At 43.7% G+C, this 14,368-nt stretch overlaps 1 protein-coding gene across 4 annotated transcripts in view; it reads right to left on the reverse strand.

The window, feature by feature from the left end:
• LOC121595861 (uncharacterized protein DDB_G0271670-like) overlaps positions 1-14,368 on the reverse strand; it is a 57,190-nt gene that overhangs the window by 20,853 nt on the left and 21,969 nt on the right. For all 4 annotated transcript variants that reach the window (XM_041920176.1, XM_041920174.1, XM_041920173.1 and 1 more), the window contains one exon: positions 3,880-4,691. In XM_041920176.1, coding sequence (XP_041776110.1) covers positions 3,880-4,066 — 187 coding nt within the window. In that variant the 5' untranslated portion in view covers positions 4,067-4,691. The remainder of the gene's footprint in view (positions 1-3,879; positions 4,692-14,368) is intronic.

The following is a 14,368-nucleotide window of genomic DNA, read 5'->3' on the forward strand; positions in this document are numbered from 1 at the left end:
GCCGATGGTCTGGTGGCGTAATTTTGTTAAGTAGTTATTTGCCAGCCCGGTTTCGGAAGGGGGAGAGACTGTGCTAAATTTTTCAATTAGGCAAGTAATTTTCACGCAAAAACTTTTCGCCAAACTGCTGTCGGGCAGGTGAAGGCGAAAGGGAAGGGTGAAGTGAGATTATGGAGGGAATAGGTGTGAAATGGGGCGTTTTGCGTTGTTACTTTACTCGGGTGGTGCAAATTTTAATGTGGCTTCAAGTAAGACTAATGGCAGCTGGAGTAAAATACATAGAGGGTTCGTTCTAAGGCTTTGAATGACTATTTGTTCGCAGCAAGAAATTATTTGTTTTTGGCAAAGAGGACTAAATGAAAGTTCATTCGACTGTAATTGCCTTCATTTATTATCAAAGCGTGTACCTAAACAAACGGGCATAAGTCAGAAGGCTTTTTTAAATTGATCCATCTTACTAAAAAAATTCTATAACTGGCAGGCTTTAGGCAGAAAACACTATTTGAAAATTGTGTACAAACTAAGATACATCTCAAAGTTCCATTTGTTTGGCATGTTTCCATTTTAAATGAACTGTATAGTTTTAATACATTTTGAAACGTTTTAAACCTTTCTAGACAAAATATTTATGATATAATATCTAAGGACCTGTTCATACCATAATAATAAATAAATAAAATAAATAGAATTTTTTCTCCTAGTTTTATTTTAATAGGATCCCCAGTGGTGCTATATGTTTGTTTAGTTTTTTGAAGGTTTTGAAGCACACTATAGAATTTTATAACATTTTATACACGTACATGCTAATGCAGAATAGTTATCAACGTTAGAATTCTATTTTCTGGGAATAAAAAACAATCGACATTTATTTAAAATGTATGTTATTGGTTGAAATTGTCATATTATCAACGCGTGATCTAATGTGTCCAATAAAAAAACAAAAAAAATTCTCTTTTACTGAGAAATTTCCCGGCAAATTGAAGTAATGACAAATTATTGGCAGGTGCAGGCAAACGGGCTTTAATAACTAATGAAACAATAAACTCAAACGTTTCTAAAGAATAACTTCTCGATTAGGAGATATACAATTAAATTGGAATGTCCTGTTAACATAATATAAAACGAATAAATAAATAAATAAATAAATAAATAAATATGTAAATAAAAATAAGTGAATAAGTAAATAAATAAAAATATAAAATAAATAAAACATGAATAAATAATAAATAATAATATAACTAAATGCGTAGCAAAACAAAATCTTACAGTAATAAATAAAAAAAAATACAACAAAAAGTACAACAAATAAATTTAATAAATAAAATAAAATAAATCACCAAATAAATATGCAATAATAAATAAATGTCCTCCACTAGCAAGGGTGAAAATGAATAAAGAACTGACCAGCTATCTTAACAGTCTTCTTCTTCTTTGGCACAACAACCGTGGTCGGTCAAGGCCTGCTCTCTCTCTACTATTTGTAGGTTTGACTTTCAGTGACTTCACGTATGGGGTCACGATCCATTTGGGGCTTGAACCCATAACGGGCATGATGCTAAGTCTTACGAGTTGACGACACTGTACAACGAAACCGGCGCTATCTGTACAGTCCGAAGATTCAATAATAGCACAGCCATGTACAGCATTATAACTGTACCGAATTTTGATGTAAAGTAAAAGATTAAAGTAAAGTATGATAAATTTAACCAAAATTGAAAAACCAACCAATACAACAACTAAAAGGCCTTTACAAATTGCATACAACTAGAGAAAAAAACATTATAAGACAATATATCGGTTGTGCGGAATGAAACGAAAGGCATCTGCACATCATCAACCTTTTTTATATGTTTTTCAATGAAATATCACTAAAATATCTTACATTTGATGCCAAAATCAATTTTATATGTTGAAAATTGCTTGTTTTACAGCCTTTACTAAGTGACCAGATTCTTTCTCAGTCAACGTGATAGCAACATTTAATAACGAAATGTATGCGTATGTGTAATAAAAATTGCCACAGTTAATCAACTACTAGCTACCCTTACAACCTTACACAATTGCTGGAATCGATTCATGAAGGTAGATAAAGAAACACACACCCACACACCAGCTAGCTTCACTCTCCTGCACCATTGATCAATCGATGAAACTTTGCCAACAAAAGCTAACTCCAGTCGGTAGCCGTTTCTGCTGATGCTGGTACACGCTCAATCAGGTTTGGAGCGAAAATTTTCCATCGAAACCCATCCAATCATCCAATCGGACCAGCAAGCTTCTGCAGGACTGGGACGGGAAGAGTTGTCAAAAGAAAAGGAGACAATAAAACAGTGCGATCGAAGTTTTCGTTCGATCCGTACGGTTGGGTTGGATTTAAGGATGGTGATAGTTTTTTATTGTTTTATCTCAGCCTTTTCCCTTCTCCTTGCAGTGTAACAGTTTGCAACACTTTACCGAACGGCGATGTAAACAGACAGGGCAACAGTGTATCTGGTATCCGGTCAGATCTTCCATACTCTCTCTCTCTCTCTCTCTCTCTCTCTCTCTCTTTCTCTCTCTCTCTCTCTGTCTCTCTTTCTGTTCTGTTCGCTTTCACTCTCATCCCTCTGACAGCACACTTTCTCGATAATCGATGAGATGGAAAATTCAATTTCACCAAGTACTAACTCGACGTTGAGGCTTGATTTTTCACCCCTTCAGCCCTTCAGCCCTTCCCAATCGACGCGGGCTGCAACTGGTAGGCTGATTGGCCGGGCGTTCTGAAACACCCTGCCAGAAGTGTCCTCGCATTCGTCGCACCGTCTCACCGTCCGCTTCCGTGGGCAGTTGGGTTTCATTTTTATATTGTATCGATGCTTTCGCATCATCGGAAGGTTGTACCGGCGATAGGACTGCGCGTGTAGGGCTTTATTTTATTGCTCCCTCAGCTGAGGGGACTTTTTTTCTGCTACAGTTTGTAAGCTTTTGCGTGGCAGTTTAGCAAAAGAATAGTCTCACGGCTCATGGCAGACCAGCCACTGTGCGTCTCCTAATCTGTGTGCTTTGAATATCGCACCGTACCAGTACATCCGCAAAAGCAGCAGCGCAACTCCCATTCTCGGAATCACATTTTTAATCATTGCGACGTTTTAAAAAGCTGTCACTGGTTGGATGTTTGATCGAATACGCAATACGGAGAATTCGAGGGCCATGCGACAGCTACTGTCATTGGTGCCATTTTGACAGGTCGGTATCTACGAGAGTACAGCAAGCAAGGCCCAGATTTGATGGGTATCAATTTGAAAAAAATATATACCGAGAATAAAATGGTTGGAAAATAGAAAACGAAATCCATCGCCATTCCGGATTGTTTTTACATTACATGCGGCCTACAGCAACGAGCTCTCCTGGAACCTGGGTACGTTCTGTCACAAATACATTGTCACTGTCAGCCACATTCATAGACCATTTTGATTGCGTTTCTCTTTTTTTCGGCTTCCGGAGTACATCTCACTCATGATGTTCCCTCCCAATTTAAAGCCCAGCGCTAATTCCGGACCGCACAAAACTTTAGCTTTCGAAGGAAAATGATGTTGGTATTTGTGGGGCAACAAACTGATTACCCACTGCTCCCAAACTCTGCTCGATTGCACTTATTGGATCAAACCGAGCGGAAGGTTAGACTCGTTGTCCGACTCCACTCTGGTGCGACAACTACGACCTACTACTTTGCGGGGAACGATGACCTTGAAAATGAATTTTACGTAACATTGCCCTAACCGATTCCCGAAAGCGGAAAGCGTAATGAACCGTTCAGCATACAATGGATGCTTTCAGTGGAACACGCAGGATAAAATAAAAAGAAAAAACAAAACAATCCGAAACAATAACGTCACTTACCGCTTCCAACGCTCGTAGACTCTAAAATGATGAACAGGGTGCACCATTTTGTCAGCTGTGCTAGCCGTCGTCGCCGATCCAGGCTGGTGTTTGTGCGGATGTTGTTGCTGCTACTACTACTACTACTGCTGCTGCTGCTGCTTCTTCTGCTGCTGCTGCTGCTACTGTTGCCGCCGCTGCTACACATTTGGTCCAGTTGCTGTTGCGTTGACCGTCGGGATGGGCGATCGTCTGTATCGGGCCTAGGTCTTTAGCGGGAGCGGGAGTGTTTGCTGTCGTCGCGTGCTTCGCACAGTGTTGTACAAATGGTGAAGGGTTTTGTATCGCCCGCGTTTGCGTTGAATTTGTTTCCCTTCTCCCACTGATTTGCTATCTTTGTTTTTTTTCCTTGGAGGGCCTTTCTTTTCTCACTTAATGTTGGTGTGTGAGACCGCCGGAAAGATAGTGATAGGCCAGACGAAGAAGGAAAGAAATAGTGATGCGTAGGTGAAACGGGGAAAGAGACAGTAGCACACAGCGGTAGCTCGGTGGGATGGAGACGGCCGACTAGCCGCAACGTGGCAATGCTCTCGGTCGGCCCAAAGCAGTCACTCGTATCCAGTTCGGTGGATCCATTGTGAAAATGGGTAGAAAATTCGCTTTTCTTCCTTTAATCGCTGCTACTGCTGCTGCCGCCGTCGGGAGCTTTTGTGCCTTTTGTTCCGTTCCGAAAAAGGTTATTGTTTCTTGTTTCTAGCGTCTCTTTTCACGGCTCGCGCTGCGCTTCATCACACGCCGAGTCTGTAGCGTCAGCACTGCTGGGTTGAACGAGTCTGAAAGGAGAGTAAGTTTGTGGGAGAAGTGTTAGAGCAAACGTTGTTCAAGAAGGGGCAATGAAGTGAAGGCATGTGTAATGAATTAAAGCAGAAAATTTTACAGTTTAATAAGATTGAAGTATTTTAGTTGATTTGTGTTTGAGTTGTGTTTAGTTGTGTTTGAGCATATCGTTTGTGGTAGAATGTTTTGTGGAACGTAATTCTTTATCTTTATAAGATAAAATCTGCCACTTTCTTGAGCTTTTGCTAGTACATTGGTGGATGGTTTTGCGCAACAGTAAAGCGGTACGCCACGCCACGAGCAAAGCTGTCAAATCCATCAATATTTGGGCGCTGGCGTAGCCACGTGTCTATTTAAAATTCGGTAGTGAATGCTGAAAACTGTCAAATCATGACAAGTGATTCAATGACAGGAAAGTGTGTCTATTGTTTAATATTAATAGCAACCGGGTAAAATCCATCAACTAACTCGTCATTTGCCATACTCTTACTTTCGTTTTTGGAAGTCTGACATGTTTAGGAAGCGTTCACTGCAATCGACACACTCTTTGCCCTTGTGCCTGGCTTTCTGCCTAGCAGACTTTCTATTAGCTTCGATGCGCGTCGAGATATTTCCGACAAGCCATCGCAGGCAAATCGCTGCAATTATGCGTGTGGGAAGCTCTGAGATTGAATTTCAACGCGCGAGATGTACGCGTGTGGCACGACAGTTGGGCTCCGGGCGACTGTTTCGGTTCCTCATGCGTTTGGCGTTTCGGGTATTTTGTATCTATTTTCGGCCGTTGACTTCCAAGAAAATAGGAACACAGCTTTGTACAGCATCCCTTACCGAGCGACCGAGTGAAAACGGCCAAGAAAAGAAAACGCGACGCATTCTATGAATTTTCAACATGGATTACAACCAGTGTATGCAAAGTTGGCGAGTGGACAAATTTGAGCTAGCGTTGCGGAGTAGCTAAAGCAAAATAAACCAAACCTCCCGAGGGGGGTTTGGCGGACACGTGCAACTTTTTACTCAAAGCACACACAAAAAACTCGCCTCCCTTCCAAAAAAAAAAAAACACAACGGACCAAAAGCTTGTTGAGCAAAGTCGGTGTCATTGTTACACTACTGGTTCTTTTTTTGTTTGTGGACATTGTTTGGTGATTGTTTATTTTCTCCTTCCATTCCATCCTGGCTGAAGGTTTTGCGGTTGTCAAACAAAAAAGCACTGATTCGGCGTGATACGTCACCTCAGATTACCGAGCGGGCAGGGTTTTTTTTAAATAATATTTCCGTCGTGTTGTTGACCAATTTGTCGTGTTTCTGACAAAAAAAAAAAGAAAAGCCCAACAGCATAATGGACACGGAGCGGAGTCGGATTAAGGATTATGATATTGGATGAAATAGCTCCCAGGATCGGCTCTACTTCATCCCCAAGCTTGGCACGGAGTTTGGCTGTTTGCTTGCTTGCTTGTTTGTTTGTTTGCCGTGATTTAATGCTGATCTGTGTTGGAATGGGAAATTATAAATCTGCTTATACCCGTTGCTTTCATTTCAGAGCAAACGGTTTTATCCTTTTTGCTAGTGGTTTATTTAGTGCTGCAATTTGCGTTTTAGATTACTTGCGCGAGCGCCAGCGCTCTCTCTCTCCCTAGTGCGTTCTTCATTCATTCATCCATTGTCTGTTTGCATACACAGTTGCTCTGAAATAAATGTTGGGGCAGTTTCTGTGCAAAAAAACAAAAACAAACCATTCTCTGAAGGTCATGAGAACTGCCCCCGAAGAAAGGTTGCAAAAGGTGACGCATATTAATTGCACCTGTTCCCGTGGGTTTGAGCTAGCAAGAACATTTCCCTGCCCCGGAACGTGATGAATGGAGCCAGTCGAGTGGCAAAAACCGAGCGAGCAAAGCGACCATAAAAAGCGAAACTCTTCTCACGTCTCCACGGCTAGCTGTATTGTGCTGTATCTCCCACAGGGGGGAGCCATCATACCGCAAACGATTGACGCAAGCGACGGTAAGCAAACACAAACAGACCTACCACCACCAGCACCAGCACGCAACGTTTGCTGCTGCCCGAAGTTGCTCACTAATTAAGTCATCCATTGTCAAACAACGTCTTGGACAGGCACAGTCAGCACCTCTGCCCTCCTCCACCACCACCACCACCACCAAGCACACCCTTTTCGCAGATCTTTGTTTGCCGGTGAGGTTGGTTGAAAAATGTCCTGATTCGGAACAAACTTTGCCCGTCTCTCTTCGCTCACACACGCACATGAGCGCCCCGGTACACGACCTTAGCGTTCGGAAAGCGATAAACAAAGCACCTGCCGTCAACTCGTTCTCCCGCTGTCCGCTTCCCGTTGGCCGTGTGTGTGTGTGTGTTCTAGCGTCGCCGAAATTGCCACTCATTAGTCAAACTCGACAACTTTGATGCGTCGTACCGTAGCCTAGGCAGCGATGTGCTGAAGGAAGTTGTGCGTGTCTTTTTTTGTTGCTGTTTGCTTCGCTCTGCTCTTTCCACTCCTTTTGACAGCGCTGTGAACACCGGTTCACCACCGGAGCATTATCTTGTAGCGGTGACATCTCCATAAATCAAACACCTGGCCGAAAAATAATGATCCAATTTCGTCGCTTGCGGCGCACGGTTACGCAATGCGGGCAAAACAACGGCCGCAAAAGGGGAGGGTGGTGCGGGCACGCGTTGGGAAATGAAACGGGAAGGAGAGGTGGGGGAGGGGTGAGTAGGTGCTGTGGGAAGTAGTTAAAATTTAGTGTCGAGCCACTGTTGGTAGTGTTGGGTAAAGTGCTGCTGTGCGCACTGTGCGCACAGCACACCATACTGTGCGCACAGCACAGCACAGTGCCTTAAGTGCTACCACAGTGCTAGCACTTTCGCACAGTGCTAGCACAGTACTAGCACTTCCGCACAGTGCTAGCACTTTCGCACAGTGCTCAGAGAGCGCAATGTGCGAAAGTGCTAACACTGTGCTAGCACTTCCGCACTGTGCTCAGAGAGCGCACTGTGCGAAAGTGCTAACACTGTGCTAGCACTTCCGCACTGTGCTCAGAGAGCGCACTGTGCGAAAGTGCTAACACTGTGCTAGCACTTCCGCACTGTGCTCAGAGAGCGCACTGTGCGAAAGTGCTAGCACTGTGCTAGCACTTCCGCACTGTGCTCAGAGAGCGCACTGTGCGAAAGTGCTAACACTGTGCTACCACTTCCGCACTGTGCTCAGAGAGCGCACTGTGCGAAAGTGCTAGCACTGTGCTAGCACTTCCACACTGTGCTCAGAGAGCGCACTGTACGAAAGTGCTAGCACTGTGCTAGCACTTCCACACTGTGCTCAGAGAGCGCACTGTACGAAAGTGCTAGCACTGTGCTAGCACTTTCGCACTGTGCTCAGAGAGCGCACTGTGCGAAAGTGCTAGCACTGTGCTAGCACTGTGCGAAAGTGCTAGCACTGTGCTAGCACTGTGCGAAAGTGCTAGCACTGTGCTAGCACTTCCGCACTGGTTCCAAGTGCGCACTGTGCGCACAGTGCGCACAGCACACTAAAGGCAATGTGCGTGTGCGCACAGCACACTTAATTGTGCTACTTTACCCAACACTAACTGTTGGTAAAGTGTGTTTGGGATAAGGTAAGAGGTGAAGGATGGTGGATGATTTATTTTCCGCAGTGGAATGTACACCAACGCCAACGGAACAGCACACAAATCAGCTTAGCATTTGGAAATCTATTTAAATCATTAAGCTGCTTTTCGGAAGACTGACGATGGCAAATGAGGATTATAAACTTAACGTAACTTATCGTGCTCTATTTGGAAGATGTGATCGGGTTATTTCCTGGGATCTTGTCATGTAATACTCAGAACTTTTTCTTATCCTTTGATGACTTTTAAATGAGTTTTACTTACAATAAGTAATGCAAAAAATGGAATCAATATATAAATAATTAATGTTAAAAATAAATAATTAAAAATTGTCACAATTAAACACATTTTCGTTGGGTTTTTCGTTTTTGCTTTATAAACGATGTTTTTCTTACTCAAAAGATTTCATTACATTAAAACGAACTCTCTCGTATCGTATTTGCAGTCTCTCTTAGTAACTATCGAATTTCCATTTAAACTGTCTGGTTGAATACTTACTCTTCTATCTCTCTAATAAGTGGTAGAGCTTTTCAACTTTAAAAAGTTTCATAATGCAAAAAATCCTTCACTAGGGATCAGTTAAGTTTGCAGCTTTTCCGACAGTTTAAACATTACTCCAGACTTGAAAACAATACTATAAATGCCTCATGGGTTCAAGCCCAGAATGGACCGTCCCCCGTATCGAGCATTGACTATCCGGCTACGTGGTAATGAATTAAGTCTCGAAAGCCTGTATAGGCCGTCATGTCCGCGTAGGACGTTACGCCAAATAGAAGAAGAAGAAATGCCTCTTTAACTGAATTAATAACTGTCAAAAGATGTGATTGTCAACTCGAAAACGTAAGATTAAAAAAAAAATAAGCAGAGAAACCACCACAAAATTAACACATAAAATAAATAAAATAAGTGATTTGAAGATGAAATAACGTTTGCATTCAAAATAATGGACAGACACTGTTGATATTTTATTTTCACCCGCACTAATGAAACGTTCATTTCATTTTGAACTGTAGTATCCCAGGAGTCAGCAAATAAAATTTGACGGCTCTATCAGTTGAACTCAGTGATGGCCAAAACAATGAAGCAACTTCCTTTAGAAGCGTGCCCAATCAAAAAACGGCACCCCGTAGCATCAAAAACTAAGTCTAGGAATAAGTCTGTTCCAGCATCTAAATCATCTTGGCACTGTTAGACAAAAATCAGAGCATCGAAAGTAAGCCCGGTTTCGCATGGCTGACGACCCTGAGCGACTTGAGGCTCTAAAGGAAGGTGAAAATGAAGACCGAGAGAAAAGCGGCAACATTCGCTTGACCGGGAGGTCGATACAACCGGCCAAATAGTGCAATAGTCTCTGGGGAACATGACCATACATGTCAAGATATGGAAATCACGTTCACAGGCCTTGCAGCGGCAAGCAAGCAAACGCCACAACTCGATGCGATAATTTCAAACGAATTTCGACAGAATTTCGATATGACACACTTGTCTTCGAAACGGTCCAACATTCCTCAGCTGCGTCCCATCGAGACCAAGATCGAGATCTGGACCAAGACGATGTAATAGCTCTATTTCAACAGTTTGGTGGTAAAACTGAAGACACAATTAGGGAAGAACTTTAAAAACATGCAAAAGCGCTTGTCGTTGTTCGCCATGGTGTAAATTCAGGATAACTGACTGGCAAGGTCGTGATTTATTGATGCAAATAAGCTTGAATAATTACCTTTCGAAGGAGGTTTATCGGTCTTTTTTTTTGTACAGCCATTTCTATAGCCTTTTTTCAATGAAAAGTTATTTATAATATGAGAAATGAGATCAAAACGGCCCTACGAATGCATTGAAATCAACAACATACTAAAAGTGGTGTAATCATCTGACAGTCTATTAAAAAAAAAATCAGCACTGATTACACACCAAGATAACAAACCGTGGTACGAATATCGTACAATCAACCCAGAGCACCTGCACCAAACTTCAAAACCGACCATCCGCCCTAATGATCCTGCGAACGCTTCACACTTTATAGAACCAAAATCAAAATTAACACGCAACACTCAGCAACATTCGCTCTAATGAGCTGCCATTGTCTTTTGCCTGCCTAATTTGCTAATGCGCTCGAGCCAGCTCTCCTCCTGCCCCTCTAATCCCGCCCAGCCTAAGCTCAAGCATCAAAGCTTGCGAGCCCGAACGACGACACCTAACAATGCTGTAAATGAAGTTTTAACGACCGAAAACCGGTTGGCGCCATCGGTCTGCTGTCTGGTGTAGGAGGAGTTCACCACGTTCCACCTCCGCCGAGCCGGAATGCCATCCTGTCAGCTTTCACTTTCAATTAGCAGCATTACTCAGGCCGACTTCGCCTTCGTCCTAGTGATTGAGCTCGTGTACTTCCTCCGCGTCAGTGAAGAGTGTGGCTGTGATGTAAAAGAGGTGCTTGAAGGAGAAGTGAGAAGAAAAAACGGAAATGGCTAACAGCCGGTCCAAAACCCCCCGGTACACGTCAATCGTGAACAATTGGTGCTGTCATCTTTCTTGATTAACTGCTCTCTCGCTAGTCCTTTGCGAACGGTTTTTTTTCTCGCTTTTTTCCCCATCGCTCTCTAAAGCTCGTTTTCCATCAGACAGAGGAAGCGCTCAACACGGAAGCCGGATTGAGCATAACCTTCGAAGAGTACGGTGTCGCTGCTGATTAAACTGCTTCAACCGCGATCGGGCACTGGGAACGGGCCTTTTCGTTTCTTCCCCACCGACATTGGTACACAGGAGGGTAGGAAAGGTGAACCGTTTTTCCGAGAAAATTGTACCCCAAACACACCAATCACCCGTCCTTTTACTCTCCATAAAAACACACACACACACACACACACAGGCACGGAAATCTCGGGGCATTAGCACCGCAGAAAGTTAGCACACGGGGCTCGATTTAGCAATTTTGTTGCTGTGTCTCCAAGGTGAAGACCATTTGCCATCATCACGAGCCCCAAACCCCCACTCCTGCTGGCGTGTACCACGTGTCTGTTTGTGTGACGAGACCGCACCGACCGGAGCATTTCCGGGGACCAAGGCAAGCAACCGAACGCTCCAGTTCCACATCAAGAGCGAGACAAACATAATTAATCAAAATAATAAAGTCGTCACATAAATTTTCCTTTATGATTACACAACATAATGAGGGAGGTGCAAGCGGCGGGGCTGTGCGAGAAGAAGCCAGCGTGGGTGAAGTTTTACGCCACTGAGAAGGCAAGCCGCTTGCTCCAGTTTCCCATCCGGATCAGTGGAGCCGCCCGGCCGATTAAGTGATGTTGAGATTTGTTTTTCTTTCAGCTTGCCCTGGCTGAGTCCGGGTAGGTTTGTCGCTTGTGCAGTGTCGGCACTTTTGCTCTTTTCCCTCGGTAACTCACACCCTTCCGCTTCGTTTTAATGCGGGTCTCGTTAATGCTGAGCGCGTTTGTCTTCCCGCGTCTCCGGGTCGTCCTTACGCCGGGGTTCGCATTCGTGCGCATCCCACGCAAACGTGTGCGCGTGTGAGAGTGGTTTTGTTCGTTCCGGTTCACTTGGTTGCTGGTTCGGTAAAACGGTAAAACAGATCACTGCCAGGGAGGAACAGCTTTCACTCACACTTGGAGTTTTGGTGGTGGTGGTGATGCTTCCAGTGCGAAAGGCTACGATACGAAACACAAACAAAAGCACACACACATAGAAAACGTGTGCTGGTTTTGGAACAAACTCGCTCACACGCGAGCACGTACGTCCGACGACCTTTTGGTGCGTTTTGGGGCTTTTGTTTTGTTTTTCCTTTGCTTGGATAGCAGTGGAGGTGGTTGATTTGTGATTTTTCCCAACGAGCGCTGTCGCACGGTGTGGGCAGGGCAAGCAGATACTCGGGCAGCTTCCGCGTGTCCAGGCAGGGCTGAAAGGTCTGACATTTATGACAAAGTTGACATGGCACGTCATCAAATTTCATTAATCATATCCCTTCGTAGAGTGGGCGGGCCATCCATCCGTTTAACTTCCAGTTTGAGGCGCGCCATTGGCAGGGAATGAAATCTTAGCCCTCAAGTAGCGGCGGGCAGCTTCCTCAGAGGCGGTGTGATGTCTTTCCACAGAGGGAAAGCAGACCGGCTGAAGTAGCGGAAAATAAGCGCTATCTTGCAGCTACTACTACGGTAAACAAAGCAGACAACTTTTGATACACATTTTGATGGGTGGCATCGGTTGCCACGCGCAATGTGAAGGGCGCCCGTCTGTAGCACTCTGGATGAACTGGTCCATCAGATTGTGTGGTGTTGCGGGGGTTTATTGCGTTAATCAGGCGTCGTTTAGGCAGAGGAAGAGAAAGGCAGCGATCGCTTCGGTAGCAATGCTTTCGTAACGCCAATTTATTTACATTCCACGTAATGAAAGCCAATGATGTATTGAGGTGAGATAATCTCATCTCATTAGTTAGGCTTACGATAGGCGGAAATTTGTGGCAGGGTTTTTCGAAGGCTTTTTGTTAGCGTCTCCCGCAATTATAGGAACTCGTTGCAAGTATTTTTGAACATTTCCAAAACATGTTTGAGTCTTTCTTTCGATTTATTGATGATGATGGTTTCAACATTGAAGATGAATTATTGGATGACAGTCAGTGCTGCAAAACACCAAACTGTCAATGTCATAAAAAATCTGACTGAAACAAAATCCATGTCAGCGTCACGTACTCAATTGTGATAATAAGAGGTGATACTCAAAACGATTGGCGTGACCAATGCATGCTTTGTGACATTTTTGCCACCAACGCTTGGTCAGTCACTATGTCATGACTTTTTTTTTTACTGTGATCAGTTGTGCAAAAAGTCACTGAAATAGTGAATCACAAATTCCGACTGAAATAAAATAATGTCAACGTCACGAGCTCTACTGGGATGATTCGAGGTGAAACTCTAACAGTTGTTGCGACCATCACATGCTTGGTGATATTTTGTGCAACCAACTCTTGGTCAGTCACTTGGTCGCGACATTTTCAGTCGGTTATCATTCCGATAGTCATGGGAGATATACGGTGCTTGCGGTGGTTGCTTGCTTTGTTTGACCCGACATGCATGCTCATTTTGTTTTTTCATTTGGCAGCATTGTAAACAACTAGGAAAAAATGATGATAATGCTTGCATCGGCATTATGCTCAGCTTGTCAGTCAGAGTATCGCGTTGGACTCAAGCTCTCGCATGACGCTTTCGGCATGCGTCATTGGGGTGTCATTCTGATCATTTGTATGACCCTTGGGGACACTTGGAACAACCTCTGAAGTCATTCTGAAGTGTTTGTGTGACCCTTGAGAACACACTTAACGCACTTTTATTGAGTATCAGCAATGAGCATCAAGCTACTACAGATATGTTAATTATTTTCTTTGGTAAACATCTCGTGATGCTCATGACATTTTACAGCACTGGTTCACAGTTAACAAAAATATCGGTCAAAGAATGCCATGTTTCCCGTGGTTTCTTGGATACTTCATAGCAACGCGTTAATTAGTTTCCCCCTTCACGAATATCTTTCTATGCTGATGGTCCCTGGAAGATTCACCCTAGAGAGACTTCACTGTAGTTCTTTCTTTCAGATGAACTGAACTTAAATCGCGGTTGTTTCCTACATTTCAATTGATGAAGGTATGGTGTATTGCAGGAAATGATCGACCTGGGTTACTAAGCCGTTCTTTTTGTGATCTTGCTGGTTATACGGTTCACGTTAATACTTGTATTGGCCGAATTGAAACGACCTGGCGGTCCAGAACGTGCTTTATTTATGACGGACGGCCTTTGTTGTGAACCATAAAGCACATTATGATCGACAAAGAATCGATGAACGTTGGTTAGATGAACTAGGGTTGATCGTTCTTTCAAATGAATTTGGATGAATCGTACGGTTTTGGTTATTGAGGCACTCATCTCAAAGAAATGTGAGGACCAAAAATTATGGAATTCATAAAAAAACGGGAAACGACAAATAATTCGAACGACGGGTCTAGGGAAGCAGCAACCTTTGAATACAACACAGTT

Source organism: Anopheles merus, chromosome 3R (genome assembly GCF_017562075.2).
Source record: "Anopheles merus strain MAF chromosome 3R, AmerM5.1, whole genome shotgun sequence".
Classification (NCBI taxonomy): domain Eukaryota; kingdom Metazoa; phylum Arthropoda; class Insecta; order Diptera; family Culicidae; genus Anopheles; species Anopheles merus.